Here is a 16,224-nt window from a genome sequence, read left to right as displayed (position 1 = left end):
GGGAGGGCATTTTGCCCACCAGTGATGTTTTCCCCCGGGTTTGGGTCCATAATGATCACTGAGTAGTCCAAGGAAGACAGCAGTGTCGTCCCTCTCTCCCAGTCACCCTACAAGATGTCGTTGAGATAACTTCCACCCCAGCTTCTCCAGAGCGGAAAGAGTGCTCCTCAGCTGACCTGATGTCAGATCTGGAACCTCTCTTGTAGTCTCATCGTCCTTAACTTCCCTGGTGTCTGACACTGCCAAGGGCTGCTAGTCTCCTCATAGGCGTTCTTGGCCTCTCACCTTGCTGGCATTTTCATGGCTGCATGCCATCCTGGTCTTCCCTCCCCTCTGCCACCTCAACTTCCTTCCTTCCTGTCTCCAGGCCTTCCTCCCCTCTCACCACTCAAGCTTTACTCACCAACATCCTCTTTTCATCCCAATACCTGCTACTCTGTCTGTGACTTCTGAGCCTAATCTCTACTCTGCCCTGGCCCCACCCACTGCACTGCAGACCCCACCGCTGTTACCCACCAGGGCCTGCAACCCCATGTCTGTGCTGATTTCTTTTCAGAGCAGCACCTCTCATCCACATGCTCAGCTCAGGACCAAAGTGCCGTCTTTGATTTCCCAACTTTGATCTTTGTCCACTTGCAGCTAAACCCATTGGGTCTGCCCACTCTCTCACTCCTTTGCCTTCCTAGGTCAAGTCCTCATACTTCTTATGGCATGGCTTCTTGCCTTGCCCTCCTTCCACCTTCCATGCCTACTCCTGATAATTCTACACCCTCACTCTGTTTTACATTTTTATTTTATTTGAGAGAGAGAACATTACCATCTTCTGGATCACTTTCTAAACTCCTTACAGTGACCAGGGCTGGACCAGCCTGAAGCTAGAGGCTAAGAACTCTGTCCAGTCCTCCACATTGGTAGCCAGGATCCCACTGCTTGAATCATCCCCTCCTGCCTCCCAGGGTGCACATTAGCAGGAAGCAGGAATTAGAAGTAGAATCTGGACCCAAACTCATAGAGGTTGCGGGCATGCCAAGCAGCACCTTAACCAGTGGGCCAAACACCTGCTCTCATCCCAACTTTTAAAAAACACATTCTGAGCTCTTGAATTTGGAGCCTGTCTCTCTTACACAAGTCTTTTTTCCCATCCCATAGCACAACAGTCTGATATATGAAAAGCTCCAGGCCCTGGAGTTCAGCACTCTCATGTCTGAATCCCATCTCCAGCACTAGCCCGCAGTCCTCGGGCAAATTGCTCATCTTGAGCCTGGGTTTCATCATCTGCAAATCGTAACAACAGCATAAAAACTCCAATAGCCAAAACTTTACTAACTAAAGCTGAGTCTATAATAAATATGTACTGGCTTCCAGAGGGATGTGAACACAACTGGCCATGGTGGTTGCCTCCTGGGAATGGAGAACTGTATAGAGGACAAGGGCAAGAGAGACTCACTTCCCATCAGATAGATCGCTTAGAAACTTTTGCATTTTGTACCTATGTATGCATGACACAGTCACAAAATAAAGCTCAGGCCAAAAGAAGAAATTGAAAACGTTTCATGCCTGACTGCATTCCCCACCAGGAAAGAGGCAAAATGTTGATTCTAATGCCAAATTCAATTTTTAAGCCTCATGAGTAATTTTATTTGCTATAGATGGAGCAATAAAATTCCTATAAATTAAGGTCTCTAATAGCCATCGAATATCATAAAAAATATGAAAGTACAAATAGGACAAAGTTTTGCATTAAATTTAAAACACCAATTTGAAAATATTGAAAGTTCTGCATTGTATTGTTATGAAGACCCTGCGAATTGGGGCATTTCTTTTATGGGTTGCAGTAATACGTGCAGTCACATTGATTTCACAATTCTGACAAGATAAAATTCAGTGTAATGAGTAGACTTTCCTAATAATAATTCTATAGCAAAATCTTTAAAACGTATTAAACTGCAAAACATATTAAGTTTTAATTGCTAAACAGGCAGGCAATAGAACAGCAGGTATTTATCAAGAAAAATAGGAATCCTATAAACTGACAATATTCTGCCACTGATCTGGAACAGCCAGGCTGGTTTTCCAAATCTGGTCTTTAATGGTATTTCTGCTCAGCTGCAGTTTGTGATTGCCTACTCAGATTTTTCTCCTCTTTCAAAATACTCCTGATGGTTTTTAGATCTGTTAGCAAAATCAAGTACATCAGGAAAATACAACTCTGCTCTAATAGCTCCTTACTCATTGTTTTTTTTTTTTTACTCTTTTTTTTTATTGTTTAACTTCATTAATTACATTGTATTATGTGACACAGTTACATAGATACTTGGGTTCTCCCACCCCTCCCCAAACCCTCCCACCATGGTGGATTCCTCCACCTTGTTGCATAACCACAGCTCAAGTTCAGTTGAGATTCCCCCATTGCAAGCATACACCAAACATAGAGTCCAGCATCTTATTGTCCAGTCAAGTTCAACGTCTTCTTAGGTATACCCTCTCTGGTCTGAAGACAGAGCTAGCAGAGTATTATCCCAGTCAATTGAAAGCTCCATCATACCATCAGCAAAAATTTACATCATTATGGAATTAATTGACATAGTAATGAGTAACCAACATGTTGAAAGTAAATGCGAGTTCCCAGCCACCTTCTGTGACCACCTCACCTATACTTCAATTTAGTTTATACACAACATATAACATTCAAAACATAACATGTTATACATAACATCATATCATCTTAAATTAAGGCAAACATGTGGTATTTAACCTTTTGTGATTGGCTCATTTCCCTTAGCATTATGGTTTCCAGTTTGGCCCATTTGGCCACAAAGAACTGCATTTTGTTTTTTTTAATAGCTGAGTAGTATTCCATGGAGTAGATGAACCATAGCTTTCTTATCCAATCCTCTGTTGATGGGCATTTTGGTTGCTTCCATGTTTTTGCAATTACTGATTGTGCTGCTATGAGCATAGGAGTGCATGTTAACCAGAACAAATAGAAACCTGCTCATCCGGTAACCAAGCTTTCTCAGCTCACAAGTCAAGATGAAATGACCCTAATGTAGCCAAGGGCCTACCCTTCTGGTCAGCATCTGGACAGAGAGCAATCCCATCTGCAGTCCTTATCGGTTACCTACAGCATCTCTAGTCCCCACACCCTCCAGCCCTGCACAAGGCCTCCAGCATCACCTGCTAAAGGTTGGGCCCTGAGTCATCTCCGTCTCCCACACTTTCACTCTCATTCATGCATCTTCCATCACAGGCCTTCTTCTTATTCTTTCTGTTGTTTCCATTCATATAAATATCTGTCCATCTTAGCTGCTTCCTGGGACGTTCCTTACACCTCCACTCTACGTGCTACTTGGAAGCAATTCACAACCCAAGCAGTCTAGTGAATGTTCATCAAATGCCTACTATATGCCAGGTGCTGTTTTAAGTGTTTGAGCTTAAGTGAGCAAGGAGAGTTCCATCCCTGAAACAGTTGTGGGTCAGCAGGGAGATGCAGGGGAGAGCAGATCGGCCTTGGTCCTGCCCTGGGAACCGTTAGGAAGATGGTAGCACAAGGAAAAGCTGTAGAGGGCAGCCAGCACCAGGCGTTGCTTGCATTAGACCAGCATTGTCCCACTGAACCTGCTACGACAATGAAAATGTGCTCTCTGAGCCATCCCAGGAGCCACATATGGCCTGGGAGCACTTGGAATATGAGACTGAGAAACTGAATTTGCAACTATAGAGCTCCCTTTAGCTGGTAGTCGCTGTACTGGACAGGAAATCTTCAGACAAGTGAGTCAAGAGCAGCCTTTCAAGAGATGGATACATAGTTGAAAAATGCATCCTACAGAGAGCCCGGGGAAGAGCATCTAAGCTGAATGGAGAGCTAGGTAAAGCCGCTTAGATGGGACCAAGAATGACATGCTCCTTGGACAAAGAGAAGCTGCTGTGGCTAGCGCATGCCCTCCTGGGCAGGCGTGAGGCCCCCAATGAATATACCTATGTGGTGCGACCCTGACTAAGCAGAAGAGGTGCCAGTCTCAAGTCAGCTGGTACTGCTCCATCGGCTTAGCTTTAGGCCCTAGGAAGAGGTTTGTTCTAGGAGCAAACAAAAGAGAATGAACATTTTGGGGCCAACACTGTGTTACATAGGATTAAGTCATCACTTGGGATGCCTGCATCCCATGTCAGGATGCCTGCTGTGAGTTTGTTCCTCCATGTTTCTGATCCAGTTTTCTGCTAATGTGCACCCCGGAAGCAGCAGACTGGCTCAGATCCTTGGGTCCCTGCCACTCACCACTGTTGGAGACCCAGCCAAGTTGCAGGTTCCTTGTTTCAACCTGGACCAGCCCCAGCTGTTCCAACCGAAGCAATGGATGCAAGATCTGTGTGTGTGTGTCCGACCCTTTCTTCTTTTCGTTCTCTGCCTTTCAAATAAATAAAAAGTGAACTTAAAAAAGGCTGGGTATAAAAATGAACAATTCTATTCCAATTTGCTTTGCCTGCTAGACATCGCAGTAACAATGTGACAAGGAGTTAAACCTGCCAACCTAGACCTGAGAGGAGAGATCCAGGTAGAAACTGTCAGCATCCAGCACAGGAGATGGCTGACGTCTTCTGGCCCATTGATGACTAACAGCGTCTTGGCTTTGTTCCTCATGGCCTCAGGCATTACATATATGTATGTGTGTGTATGTACATATATGTACACATATATACATCTTAAAAGGTTTATTTACTTATTGGAAAGACAAAGTGACAGAGTCACTCCCCAAAAGACTAGAACAGTTAAGCCCAATCAGATTCAAGAGCCCAAAGCTCTTGACCGCCTAGATCTTGTCCCCACAAGCCCACCTCCCGCCATGGGGGCTGGGGTCGGAAGACAGCAGTGCAGGCCCCACCCTCCCTGGCACCTACTAGCTTGCTGTTCTGCATCGCGGGAGTGATGGCTGCCTGGGACAGTCGTGACCTGGGTGTGACCCTAGTCCCCTGGGTATGGCCTCTGAGCAGAGCCTCAGTTAACAAAATGCCCTCCATGACCTGAGAGCAGCAAGCTGGGCGCTCCCTGGAGGATTAAGGTATAGGCGGTGGACACTGGGCCCCCATCCCTTTCTTTTGCACTGCTCTGGGGAATCAGGTCACAGGTCACAGAAAGAGCACATTGGGAACCCTGTGCTGGCCCCTGAGCTGGACTGCCCACAGCACTCTGCCTACTTTCCGCAGCGTCTGTGAAGCCAACAGGGGTGACTGACAGACCTGGGTGCAAGTGAGGAGGTTGCCAGGGCTTAGCCACCACTGCTACCTACCCACACCTCCCTGTCTCCCAGCCCACTGTCCAGCTTCATCTGTGTTGGTTCCCTTGCCACTGGGCCTCCGAGCCAGGATCCTGGGTGAACGCTCAGTGCCCGGGAGCCAGCAGTGACCCCTGGCCTTGGCCAGGCTTCCCGCAGTCCAGACCTGCAGGCCCGATGTACAGTCTTGTGTCTGGAGTGTGAGTGTGGCTAGTTTGTGTGTGTGTGTGTGTGTGTGTTTTAATGGAATACAGGATTAATATAAATAGCTTTGGGGGAACAGACTCTAATCTGTTACGAATGTGACCACGTAGAGTACTTTACGGTGCTGATGCTATACTAATAAACCCGGTGAGGCACTCCCGGAAGGAAAAAAAAAGGAACACTGTGTCTCCATAAAGGAACACTAGTATCGGAGTCATCGTCTGCTGCTTCCCAAACACTTCAGCAGGCAGTGGGATTGGAAGCAGAGTAACCAGGACTTAGACCCATACCCCAGTACAGGATACAGGCAAAATGGAATGTGGGCATCCCTCTTGAAGGCTTAACCCACTGCACCACAATGTACTCTGGACGTTTTGTTGTTGTTGTTGTTGTTTTAATGGGTTTTCACCAGGACAGTGAGAAAATAGGGGAAGGATCAAAAAGGACACCTTAGGTAGTGGGTAACATCTCGATAACAGCATGAAATACATCCCTGCATGGGTGGGAATGGGGGAAGGCATGGGCAGGGCGAGCAATTGAGCTTGGCTGGAACAAGGTGCAGAGAAGGACCAGGCCGGCTGGACACTGTCTAGTAGACAGTGGAGAGCCAGTGAAAGATTTCAAGCAGGAGAGAAACATGTTAGAAGAGTCTTGTTGCAGTAGGAGGAAGGATGAATTAAAAGCAAGAAAGAAGGCAAGGAGAGCAGGTAGGAGGCTCTACAGTGGGCCAGACAGCAGGTAAGGGAGTCTGCCATTGGTAACTGTAGTCGAGGCAGAGAGGAATAACCAGATACAGGGAGTAACCACTGTTAGAGTGTCAGCGCCCAGCCTCTGCCGGGATCCAGCTGTGGGAACGGGATGGGCTGACTTGATGTGCTGGCAGTGGCATTCGCTGAGACTGGGAACTCTGAGGAAGAGCAGGTTGGGGAAGGAAAAGACAACCCAACCTGTGTGTAGAGCGGGGCCGCTTTGGGCTGTGTCTACTGGAAGGTACGGGTGGGCCTATCTACAGACAATAGGGTAGTGGGTCAGATGCCCAAGGAAGAAAGGCAAATTGGAACTCAAGATCTGGGAGCCATTAGTACTGGAGTAAGATAGTAGATGAAATCAGGAGGGAAGGAAGGAAGGAACAAGAAGAAAAGGGCATGAGAGAGTCACAGCTACAGCTGGTGTCTGCAAAGGGGCAGGACAGGCACAGACATAACGCTCCTGTCCTGCCAAGGGCAGAGACACAGGTCAAGCACAGATGTACATATGATCCACATTTGTGTACTTTAGATCTACCAAACCTTCATAACCTTGTTAGAATTTCCTTCTCCATTGCCAAACTCACATGGTTCAGCCACAGAATCTCAAGGTTAAAACTTTTTTAAAAGATTTATTTATTTTTATTGGAAAGTCAGATTTATAGAGAGTAGGAGATAAAGATCTTCCATCTGCTGGTTCACTCCCCAAGCAGCTGCAACAGTTGGAGCTGAGCCAATCCAAAACCAGGAGCTCAGAGCTCTTCCGGGTTTCCCACACGGGTGCAGGGTCCCAAGACTTTGGGCCATCCTCGACTGCTTTCCCAGGTCACAGCAGGGAGCTGGATGGGAAATGGAGCCACCTGAATTAGAACCGGCGCCCATATGGGATCCTGGGACATGCAAGGCAAGGACTTGAGCTATTAAGCTATTGCGCCGGGCCTAAGGTTAAAAACTTAAGGGGGCCTGGTATCATAGCCTAGTGACTAAAGGCACCGTGCATGCACCAGGATCCCATATGAATGCTGGTTTTTAATCCTGGCTGCTCCACTTCCCTTCCAGCTCCCTGCTGTGACCTGGGAAAGCAGTCAAGACAGCCCAAAGCCTTGGGAACCTGCATGTCTGTGGGAGACCCAGAGGAGGCTCCGGGCTCCTGGCTTTGGATTGGCTCAGCTCCAGCCATTACATCCCACTTAGGGAGTGAACCAGCAAATAGATCTTTATCTCCTTCTCTCTGTAAATCTGACTTTCCAGTAAGAAAATAAGTAAATCTTTTAAAAAAGAGAGAACTTTTTAGGGAATTGATATTTTTGCATAGCAAGTTAAGCTGCTGCCTGCCTCACCAGCATCCCATATCAGCATTGATTCAAGTCCCAGCTACTCCACTTCCAATCCAACTCCCTGCTGATGTGCCTGGGAAAGCAGCAGAGGATGGCCAAGTGCTGGAGCCCCTGCACCCAAGTGGGAGACCTGGATGAAGTTCCTGGATTTTGCCCAGCCCAGCACTAGCTGTTGCAGTCATTTGCTAAATGAACCAATCAGTGGATAGAAATATCTTCTTCTCTCTATCACTCTGACTTTCAAAGTAAATAATTAAAGAATTTTTAAAAATAAAATAAAAGCAACTAAATTGAATTAATGTAAGTAACTAAAAATAAGACTAAACCCATTTACTCATTCTCCCTGAAACATGACTTGTACGTGCCTGTCTGTTGCTGAAGTGGCTCTATCCACATCCACCTGCCTCCTCCAGGCCCAGCTTCAAGCCCATGGTCTCCCCTGCCACGCCACAGGCCTGTGCTGGCTCTCCTTCGTGAGCTCAGATGCACCTGCTAGTTACCATGTCCTGCTCTAGTGTTACTTCCCTTTTATGTCTGTGTCCTGGGTCTAATTACATGGTAATCAGAATGTTAACTAGCAGTTATTGAACTCTTAAGACAAATCAGACTCTGCTTTTATACCCCAGCCAATGTAAGTCAGACCAATCCATTGAGTAGGCACCATTATTATCCCCAGTTTACCCAAGAGAGACTTGATGCACAGAAAGGCTGTTTTGTTTTTGTTTTTAACCAAAATCTCAGGCTCGAGGAGCAGCCAAGTTGTTATTTGAGCCCACTCTAGCATAAGTTGGCCAAACTTTAGGTTACAAATTCTTAATAGTTGACACTTTGGCTGTTTGCACAGGACAGAGGCTTATTCTTTAAAAAATTTTTGTTTTTATTGGAAAGTCAAATATACAGAGGAGGAGAGACAGAGAGGAAGATCTCCCATCTTCTGATTCACTCCCCAGGCATCCGCAACAGCCAAGGCTGTGCCAATCTAAAGCCAGGAACCTCCTGGCAGGTGCAGGGTCCCAAGGCTTTGGGCCTTTTTCCACTGCTTTCCCAGGCCACTGGGATTAAAACCAGCACCCATATGAGATCTCAGCAGGTGCAAAGCAAGAACTTTAGCCGCTAGGCTACCACACAGGGCCCAGAGGCTTATTCTTGATGACTGCACTAATACACAATGGTAGAGTTTTAGTGCCGGAAGTTTATCTCATTTCATAGATGTGGAAGCTAAGATCCAGTAGAACTGATGAATTGGTCTAGTCTATATAGGATTGCGTCTGTGAGTAACCATAACGTCCACAGTTGGTGCCCACACCAGGGAGTGAAAACAAGAATGTGTTTCAGTCACGTAAAAGACCTTCAAATTCTGATGTCAGTGGGATCCACCTGCTCTGCCCAGAGTTAGAAACAGGAATTTGCATCCTTAGCTCCTCCCCTGGGAACTGGCCAGAATGAGGCTCTGCAAGCTTAAGGCTTACAGCTCAGCTCCATGGCAAGTCAGCAGGGAGTCAAAGAACAGCTGTGGAATTTGGAGTCAGACTGGTCTGGAGTTGGTTTTGAATCTCAGCCCTGCCTCTTATTTGTTCTGTCTGAGCTAGTGGCTTCACTCTGACCCTCAGCTTCCTCATCTTTAAAAGCGGGTAATACAACTCATCTGGAAGGTTTGCTGTCATTCTGTTTGTGAAAGCGTTGCCACTCTGCAGGTAGGAGTTGTGATGGGTTTCTTCCTCTCTCCTAACTGTTAAAAACTCACAGAGTAACATTCCCAAACCATCACACCTATTTTCCAACCTCAGAATGTTTGTGTCTATGAAAGCATACCTGGAAAAAAAATGATAATGAAGTTGCACTTCTCCCCCAAGGTGTCCATATTTCTGAAAGACAAAGTGCAGAATTCAAACGGCCGGTTCGTATTGCCAGTGTCCGGACCCGTTCCCTGGGGAACCGAAGTTCCAGGCCTCATCAGGTGAATTCCCACCCAGCAGGACTACCTGGCCAGCCCTGGGGCGCCAGGACACCAGGATGCGCAGTGCTGCTAAGCCCCTGGGACCCTGCCCAACCACTTCCTCTCCCCTCAGCAAAGCCACGCTGTTCAGGGGGTCAAGGGCTTGACACCAGCTTTACACTTAGCAGAGGAACTCGAGAGAAGCCACTGGGTTCTCCACAGCTCACTTCCTCATCTGCTAAGTGGTCACCATACAGTGAGGAAGCAGGCAGTGCTCTGGCATGCTCATACAATGCTTGGCTCAGTACATGTGGCTGTGTCATCATTATTATGATCACTGCTAACGTTCTGGTTTTGAGGGAATGTGTGAGTTTCTTGTTGGTCCTATAGTACCAGGTATAACGAAGGGCTCCCTGTCTCCCCGAACCTGGAGAACATTCCCTCATGTCACGCTTTGTGTTGTATTGTAGAATGTTCAACCACAAAGGTGAAGAAGTAAAGAAGATAAAATTCAAGCACGGCGGGAACTATGTCCCTGCAACCAGAGAAGGTTCTTTGGAACTTCACGGAGACCGAGTCCTGAAACTGGGCCTGAACATGTAAGCGAGCTCTTCCCTCCCTGCGTGAACTCAGGGGCAAGTCTGGGAGGCCACTTCCTTCCGAAACCCAGCCTGGCCTCGGCTTTGAGAATCCCTGCTGACAGCTGGAATCATTTCCCCTTAGATCCATGCCCACAGAGCCCTGACATTTTCAGAGCACACCCAGGAACTCTGAACACAAGGCAACTCATTTCATCAACAGATTGGAAGGATGTATCATCTTATTGGTGTGGGAAGAGTTATTTACTATTTGTTTGAGGGGGAGAGAGCTCCCATCTACCTGGTGCAGTCCCCAGGCTGGGGCAAGAGCTAGGAGCCAGAACACAATCCAGGTTTCCCCATGAGTGGCAGGAATACAGTTCCTTGAGCCATCAGCAGTGCCTCCCAGGGTCTGCATCAGCAGGAAGTTGGAGTCATAACTGGAGCCTAGACTCAAACCCAGGCACTCTGATGTAGGATACAGACATATATATATAGAATGTATCTGAATATATATACATTATATACCATATATAAGTGACATGTATATAATGTGTACATTACATACACAAAATATATTTGAATATATGTACATAATGTATACATGTATATATACATTATATATATCATTCATATATAATAAATGATGTATACATTATATATATAAATAATTTATGTGAAGGAATAACTTAGGGCCCGGCGCAATGGCCTAGTGGCTAAAGTCCTCGCCTTGAATGCCCCGGGATCCCATATGGGCGCCGGTTCTAATCCTGGCAGCTCCACTTCCCATCCAGCTCCCTGCTTGTGGCCTGGGAAAGCAATCGAGGGCAGCCCAAAGCCTTGGGACCCTGCACCCACAGGGGAGACCGGGAAGAGGCTCCTGGCTTTGGATTGGCGCAGACCGGCCGTTGCGGCCACTTAGGGAGTGAGTCGTCAGACAGAAGATCTTCCTCTCTGTCTCTCCTCCTCTCTGTATATTTGACTTTGCAATGAAAAATAAATAAATCTTTAAAAAAAAAAAAAAGAATAACTTAGAGAGATCTTGCATCTGCTGGTTCACCCCCCCCCCCAAAAAAAATAGCTGCCACAGTCCAGGCTGAGCCAGGCCAAAGCCAGGCTGTCCCATGTGGGTGACCAGGGTCCAGCGTGAGCCAGCACCTGCTGTTTCCAAGAGTACTCATTAACACTGACCTAGAATCAGAAACAAGTCTCAAATCCGGGCACCACAGGAAGGGCTACAGGCGCCCCAAGAGGCTACACTAGCCCACTGCCCCCTCCCAACAAACACCTTCTTGGATACTATTTAGTGTCTTAAAACAGAAGACTTGACCTCTGTTTCCAAGTTAAAAGGAAGTCAGGGGAAAGGCCTAGATAACATGGCCATTTCCTGTTGACACCAGGTACAGCCTGAACCCGCCTGTGGACACCCACACGTCTGGAGCATCAAAGAAGTCCGCCTCACGAGCCCAGGTGAGTCTCTGCCCCACCTCGACCACAATCCTCGCAGCTTTTTTCCAGATGCAGAAATCTGCATAGGGAAATGGGGACAAATGGCCAAATGGGGACACTTGAAATGTCAAAGCCAGCTAGCATTTCCCACATCAGTTGCAGTTGTCTCTATTCATCCTTACAACTACACAGGATTTGTCTTTTAATGTTTGTTTATTTTCATCTGCATGAAGCGGAGTAAGAAAGCAAGAGTCCGTCTCCTATCCACTGGCTCACTCTCCAAATGTCTGCAACAGCCAGACCAGGGCCAGACTGAAATCAGAGCTTTTATCTGGGTCTCCACATGGACGGCAGGGACCCAAGCCCTTGGCTACATTATCCAGTGCCTCTCAGGACACATCAGCAGGAAGCTGGAGAGGAACAGGGTAGCTAAGTCTTAACTAAACGCTCTGATAGGCAATGCTGCTGTCCCAAACAGTGGGGTAAGCCACTGTATACAACACCTGCCCCAACACAAGTTTTAATTGTAGCTTTTCTTTCTTTTTTTTTCTTTCTTTCTTTTTAAAGATTTATTTCTTTTTGGGCCCAGCACAATGGCCTAGCGGCTGAAGTCCTCACCTTGAACATGCCGGGATCCCATGTGGGCACTGGTTCTAATCCCAGCAGCTCCACTTCCCATCCAGCTCTCTGCTTGTGGTCTGGGAAAGCAGTCGAGGACGGCCCAAAGCCTTGGGACCCTGTACCCGTCTGGGAGATCCAGAAGAGCTCCTGGCTCCTGGCTTCAGATTGGCACAAATGGGAAGATCTTTCTCTCTGTCTCTCCTCCTCTATATATATCTGACTTTGCAATAAGAATAAAATAAATCTTTTTTAAAAATTATTTGTTTTTACTGGAAAGGCAGATTTACAGGGAGAAGGAGAGATAGAAAAATCTTCCATCCACTGGTTCACTCCTCAAGTTGCCACAATGGCTGAAGCTGGGCCAATCCAAAGCCAGGAGTCAGGAGCTTCTTCCAGGTCTCCCACATGGGTGCAGGGTACCAAGGCTTTGACTCATCCTCTGCTGCTTTCCCAGACCCCAAGCAGGGAGTTGGGTGGGAAGTGGAGCTGCCAGGACATTAACCGGTGCACATATTGGATCCCGGCGCTTGGAAGTAAAAGATTAGCAAGTTGAGCCAGCACACCAGGCCCTAAATGTAGCTTTTTGTGGGTCTGCCTAGTGTTTCAGACTTGGCTCAGCAGTGAAATAGCACTGTATCAGGGCCATTAGGTTTGTGACTGCTGAGCCCAGCACTTTCCAGAATTCTGATCATTAAATCTTCCCTCCTCCATGCCTCCCTGCGTAGCAGTGTGGCAGCTCCATTCAGATGTGGGGTTGTTTCTTTTTTTTATTTTTTCTGAATTCGTTCTTTACAAACATTCATTGCATTAACACCCAGTTAGCCGTAGAACAATCCAGTTATTCAGCACAGCACGTGCTTCTTGAACTGCTCCTGGGGGCTGGGCATCCTGGGCCATAGCACCGACACTGATGTGGTCCCATCCTGAAGGGACCGAGAGTACCCTGGGAAGAACAGTGACAGAAACATCACTGTCACAAGGTGGGAGACAAGCCTGCTGGTAGTCTGACCACAGAGCTGTGCCGAAAGATACCTGCTGCGTCCAGAGAGGCAGGAATAAGGATCAACAGGGCTCTTCAGGGGCTGGCACCTGGCATAGTAGGCTAAGCTGCAGCATGAGCATCCCATAGGAGTGCTGGTTTGAATCCTGGCAGCTCCACTTTTGATTCAGCTCCCTGCTGATGTACCTGGGAAAGCAACAGAGGACAACCCAAGTAGCTGGGCCTTTGCATCCACATGGGAGACGTGGAAGAAGCTCCTGGCTGCTGACTGCGGTCTGGCCCAGTCCTAGCTGTTTTGGCCATTTGGGGAGTAAACCAGCAAGTGGAAGATCTCTCACTGCCTTGTCTCTCCTATCTCCATAACTGCCTTTCAAATAAAAATAAGATGAATTATTTAGAAAATAAAAAAGTTTTCCAGAGGAGATGACATTCAAGTAGGGTTCTCCAGTGGGTAAAATGGTAAACAGCAGAAGCTGAGGAAGGGGTGCACAGAATGAGGTGACTAAAGATGCTAAAGAGGCAGAGACACAGCAAGCTAGGAAGCATCGCCGTAGTGTAGCCAGGGCAGGCTTTCACAGGCAGGGCCATCAGGGCCTGATTAGGGGAGGGGCTTAAACAACCATAGACTTTGCTCTTTAGGCAGGAAGCACAGGGGTTTGTTTCCAGCAAGGAAGAAATGAGACAAGACCTGCATGCATTTCAGATGATGTGATGCTGTGGATTTGAAAGCCCTGAGGGTCAGCATGGCTTTCCTAATGTAGGAACCGTAGGAGCAGGGAGGGTCCCACGAGTGTGTTCCCGGCCATCACCACGTGGGGGCAGTGTAGTAGCTCCTCCTTAGCTCTCAGGCCTGACTGAGGCCGCACGTCATGCCCAGTGACCTGGACAGGCTAAAGAGGAAATAACATTGTTCTCCCTTCTGGCAGTATGGAGAGATCCCTGTTGCAGACCTGGGTGGCTTTTCTGTTAAGTCTGCTCCCAGACCCAGAAATCCTGGAAAGAATTTTGCATTTGCCCTGTGTGGTCATCCCTCTCTGGTTGTCTGGGGTCCCAGCTGGCAGCAAGGTGATCACTTTCTTGTGGTTACAGAACATGCCCTTGCTTCTGCAGGAGAACATCACTCCAAATCCACTCGCTAAGGAAGAGCTGAATTTCCTGGCCAGACTGTTGGGAGGGATGGAGATGAAGAACCCCTGTGGCCCTGAGCCAGGGTTCCGGTTGAACCTCTTTACCACAGATGAAGAAGAGGAGTATGTTTTCAGCCTGTTTCTCTAAAGACAGTAAAATCCCAAGTGTGCGAAGGACCTCAAAATGGCGATAACAAGTCAGGGATACTAACAGATAACCAGATATGAACCTTGTAAATGAAATCCCAGCCCCATCCAAAAGCCTTGGTGAAGAACCTCCCAGGATTCAAGGGTCTGAACCTCCTGAAGCCATTGCAAAGCAGAGTTCTGACATCGTATTTAGCAGAGCATAACAGAGTGATGTGTATTGGACACCAACATAATTGTACTAGAAAGTTTGTTAAGAAACCAGATTGAGACCGGACCTTGATGTCTGGGATTACAAAGCCCAGTACCAGAGCCAATAGCAGTAGTAGTTTACCAAGATATCCACAGCTCTCTGTGGCTTATCCAGCATTCTACGTGCATCAGCTCATACAATCCTGTGCACAACCAATGGTCGGATCTAGGACTGTCTTCTGTTTCCCACTGGTTGTACTTTCCTGTGTGGCAGGGATGATGGGAGGTGCTAGGGACACAAAATTAGCATGTAAGACCCAAAGCCCTGCCCTCAGAGCCTAAGTTATTCCATTGCTGTGTCATGAATGCCCCACTGGAGGGCACAGTGACTGACTGGGCCCTGGCACACTGAAGGAGCTGGCATTCTATCTGGGCCTTGGAATTTGCCAAGCAGAAGGAGAAAAGCGTTGCAGGCAGAGTTGATTATGTGCAGTGGCACAGGGACGTACCAGGACTTGACTTTGTGGGGTATGGATTGCATAGTTCAGGGATGAGCTGGAAAATTGGCAGGAATCAGCTGATGAGGCAGAAAACATAGATCCCTGTGTTATACCAAGAGCCAGTTTGCTGGGCTAGCGTGGAGTAGACCCAAACCTGTTCCTATCTCTTTACTCTCTTATCCAGACAGGCAGCGCTAACCAGGCCAGAAGAGCTAGACAACAAAGTTATCAACATACAAGCTACCCAGGTGCGTACAGGGAACCCATGGATCTAATTACTCCCCTCCTCCTCACCTGTCTCCCTAATCGGCCTGCAGCTGGACAGTCCTCGTCCCGACAAGCGGGCAACCGAATGGCATTCCAGAATTGGAATCAGCAATGATTTAGCAATGACTGAATCATCAACCCTGCTACACACAGAAGCGTCTCTACCCACACATCCTCCTCAGCCCATCACCTCTGCTCTCTCTTCCAGGACCAGCAACGGACCGAGGAGCTGGCCCGCATCCTGGGAGAGCTGGAGGTCACCGAGCAACCAAGGTGGAGCACCAGCAAAGGAGATGACCTGCTGGCCATGATGGATGAGTTATAGCCACATGGCCATCCAGGCACACCCCTCTGCCCCAGGAGGGAAGCCGCTGGATGAGGACACGCCTCCACCGCCAACCCCACCGCTGCCCCGCACTGGGGAAGGGTCAGGGTCCAGCCTGCTGCTTCTCGTTCTCTACAAAGCAAAACCATTTCTTGCACTGCCCATTTCTGTGATGAACTCTGAGACTTTGCCTGAGATGGTACCCTGCGCTTGAAGGCCCCCACATACACTGTATTTTCAGCAAAATAGAGTCTGGCTTTCAAACTACACCCTCACCGTGTTCTTCCTGAGTCCGTGGCAGCCAGCCAGGGTGTCCCAGCCTGGGGGTCTGAAAGGAGCCGCTCCCAGGGTCATTTCCATGTTCCATGCTCCCTCCACTTTCCTCTGCAGTACAGACCTCTCACAGACACCTGTGAGCCCTCCCAGAAACATCACAGACTCCTGAGTGCCTTTCTGCCTCATGGATGAGTTTGAAGTCAGGAAAAGAGCAGAGGGCTCCCACCACCTGCGACCTCCCCGGCCACC

General features: G+C 48.0%; 1 protein-coding gene across 1 annotated transcript in view; it reads left to right on the top strand.

Annotated features, from left to right (window-relative positions):
• The window catches only part of OSCP1 (organic solute carrier partner 1), a 37,592-nt gene extending 21,624 nt beyond the window's left edge, over positions 1 to 15,968 (top strand). The window contains exons 5-10 of the mRNA XM_004591576.4: positions 9,411 to 9,514; positions 9,964 to 10,092; positions 11,472 to 11,541; positions 14,252 to 14,391; positions 15,292 to 15,355; positions 15,583 to 15,968. Of these exons, the coding sequence (XP_004591633.2) occupies positions 9,411 to 9,514; positions 9,964 to 10,092; positions 11,472 to 11,541; positions 14,252 to 14,391; positions 15,292 to 15,355; positions 15,583 to 15,699 (624 nt within the window). The 3' untranslated portion in view covers positions 15,700 to 15,968. The remainder of the gene's footprint in view (positions 1 to 9,410; positions 9,515 to 9,963; positions 10,093 to 11,471; positions 11,542 to 14,251; positions 14,392 to 15,291; positions 15,356 to 15,582) is intronic.
• The last annotated feature ends 256 nt before the right edge of the window (positions 15,969 to 16,224 follow it).

Source organism: Ochotona princeps, chromosome 2 (genome assembly GCF_030435755.1).
Source record: "Ochotona princeps isolate mOchPri1 chromosome 2, mOchPri1.hap1, whole genome shotgun sequence".
Classification (NCBI taxonomy): Eukaryota; Metazoa; Chordata; class Mammalia; order Lagomorpha; family Ochotonidae; genus Ochotona; species Ochotona princeps.
The sequence above is the reverse complement of the archived record's forward strand: the minus strand, read 5'-3'. Positions and strand labels throughout refer to the sequence as shown.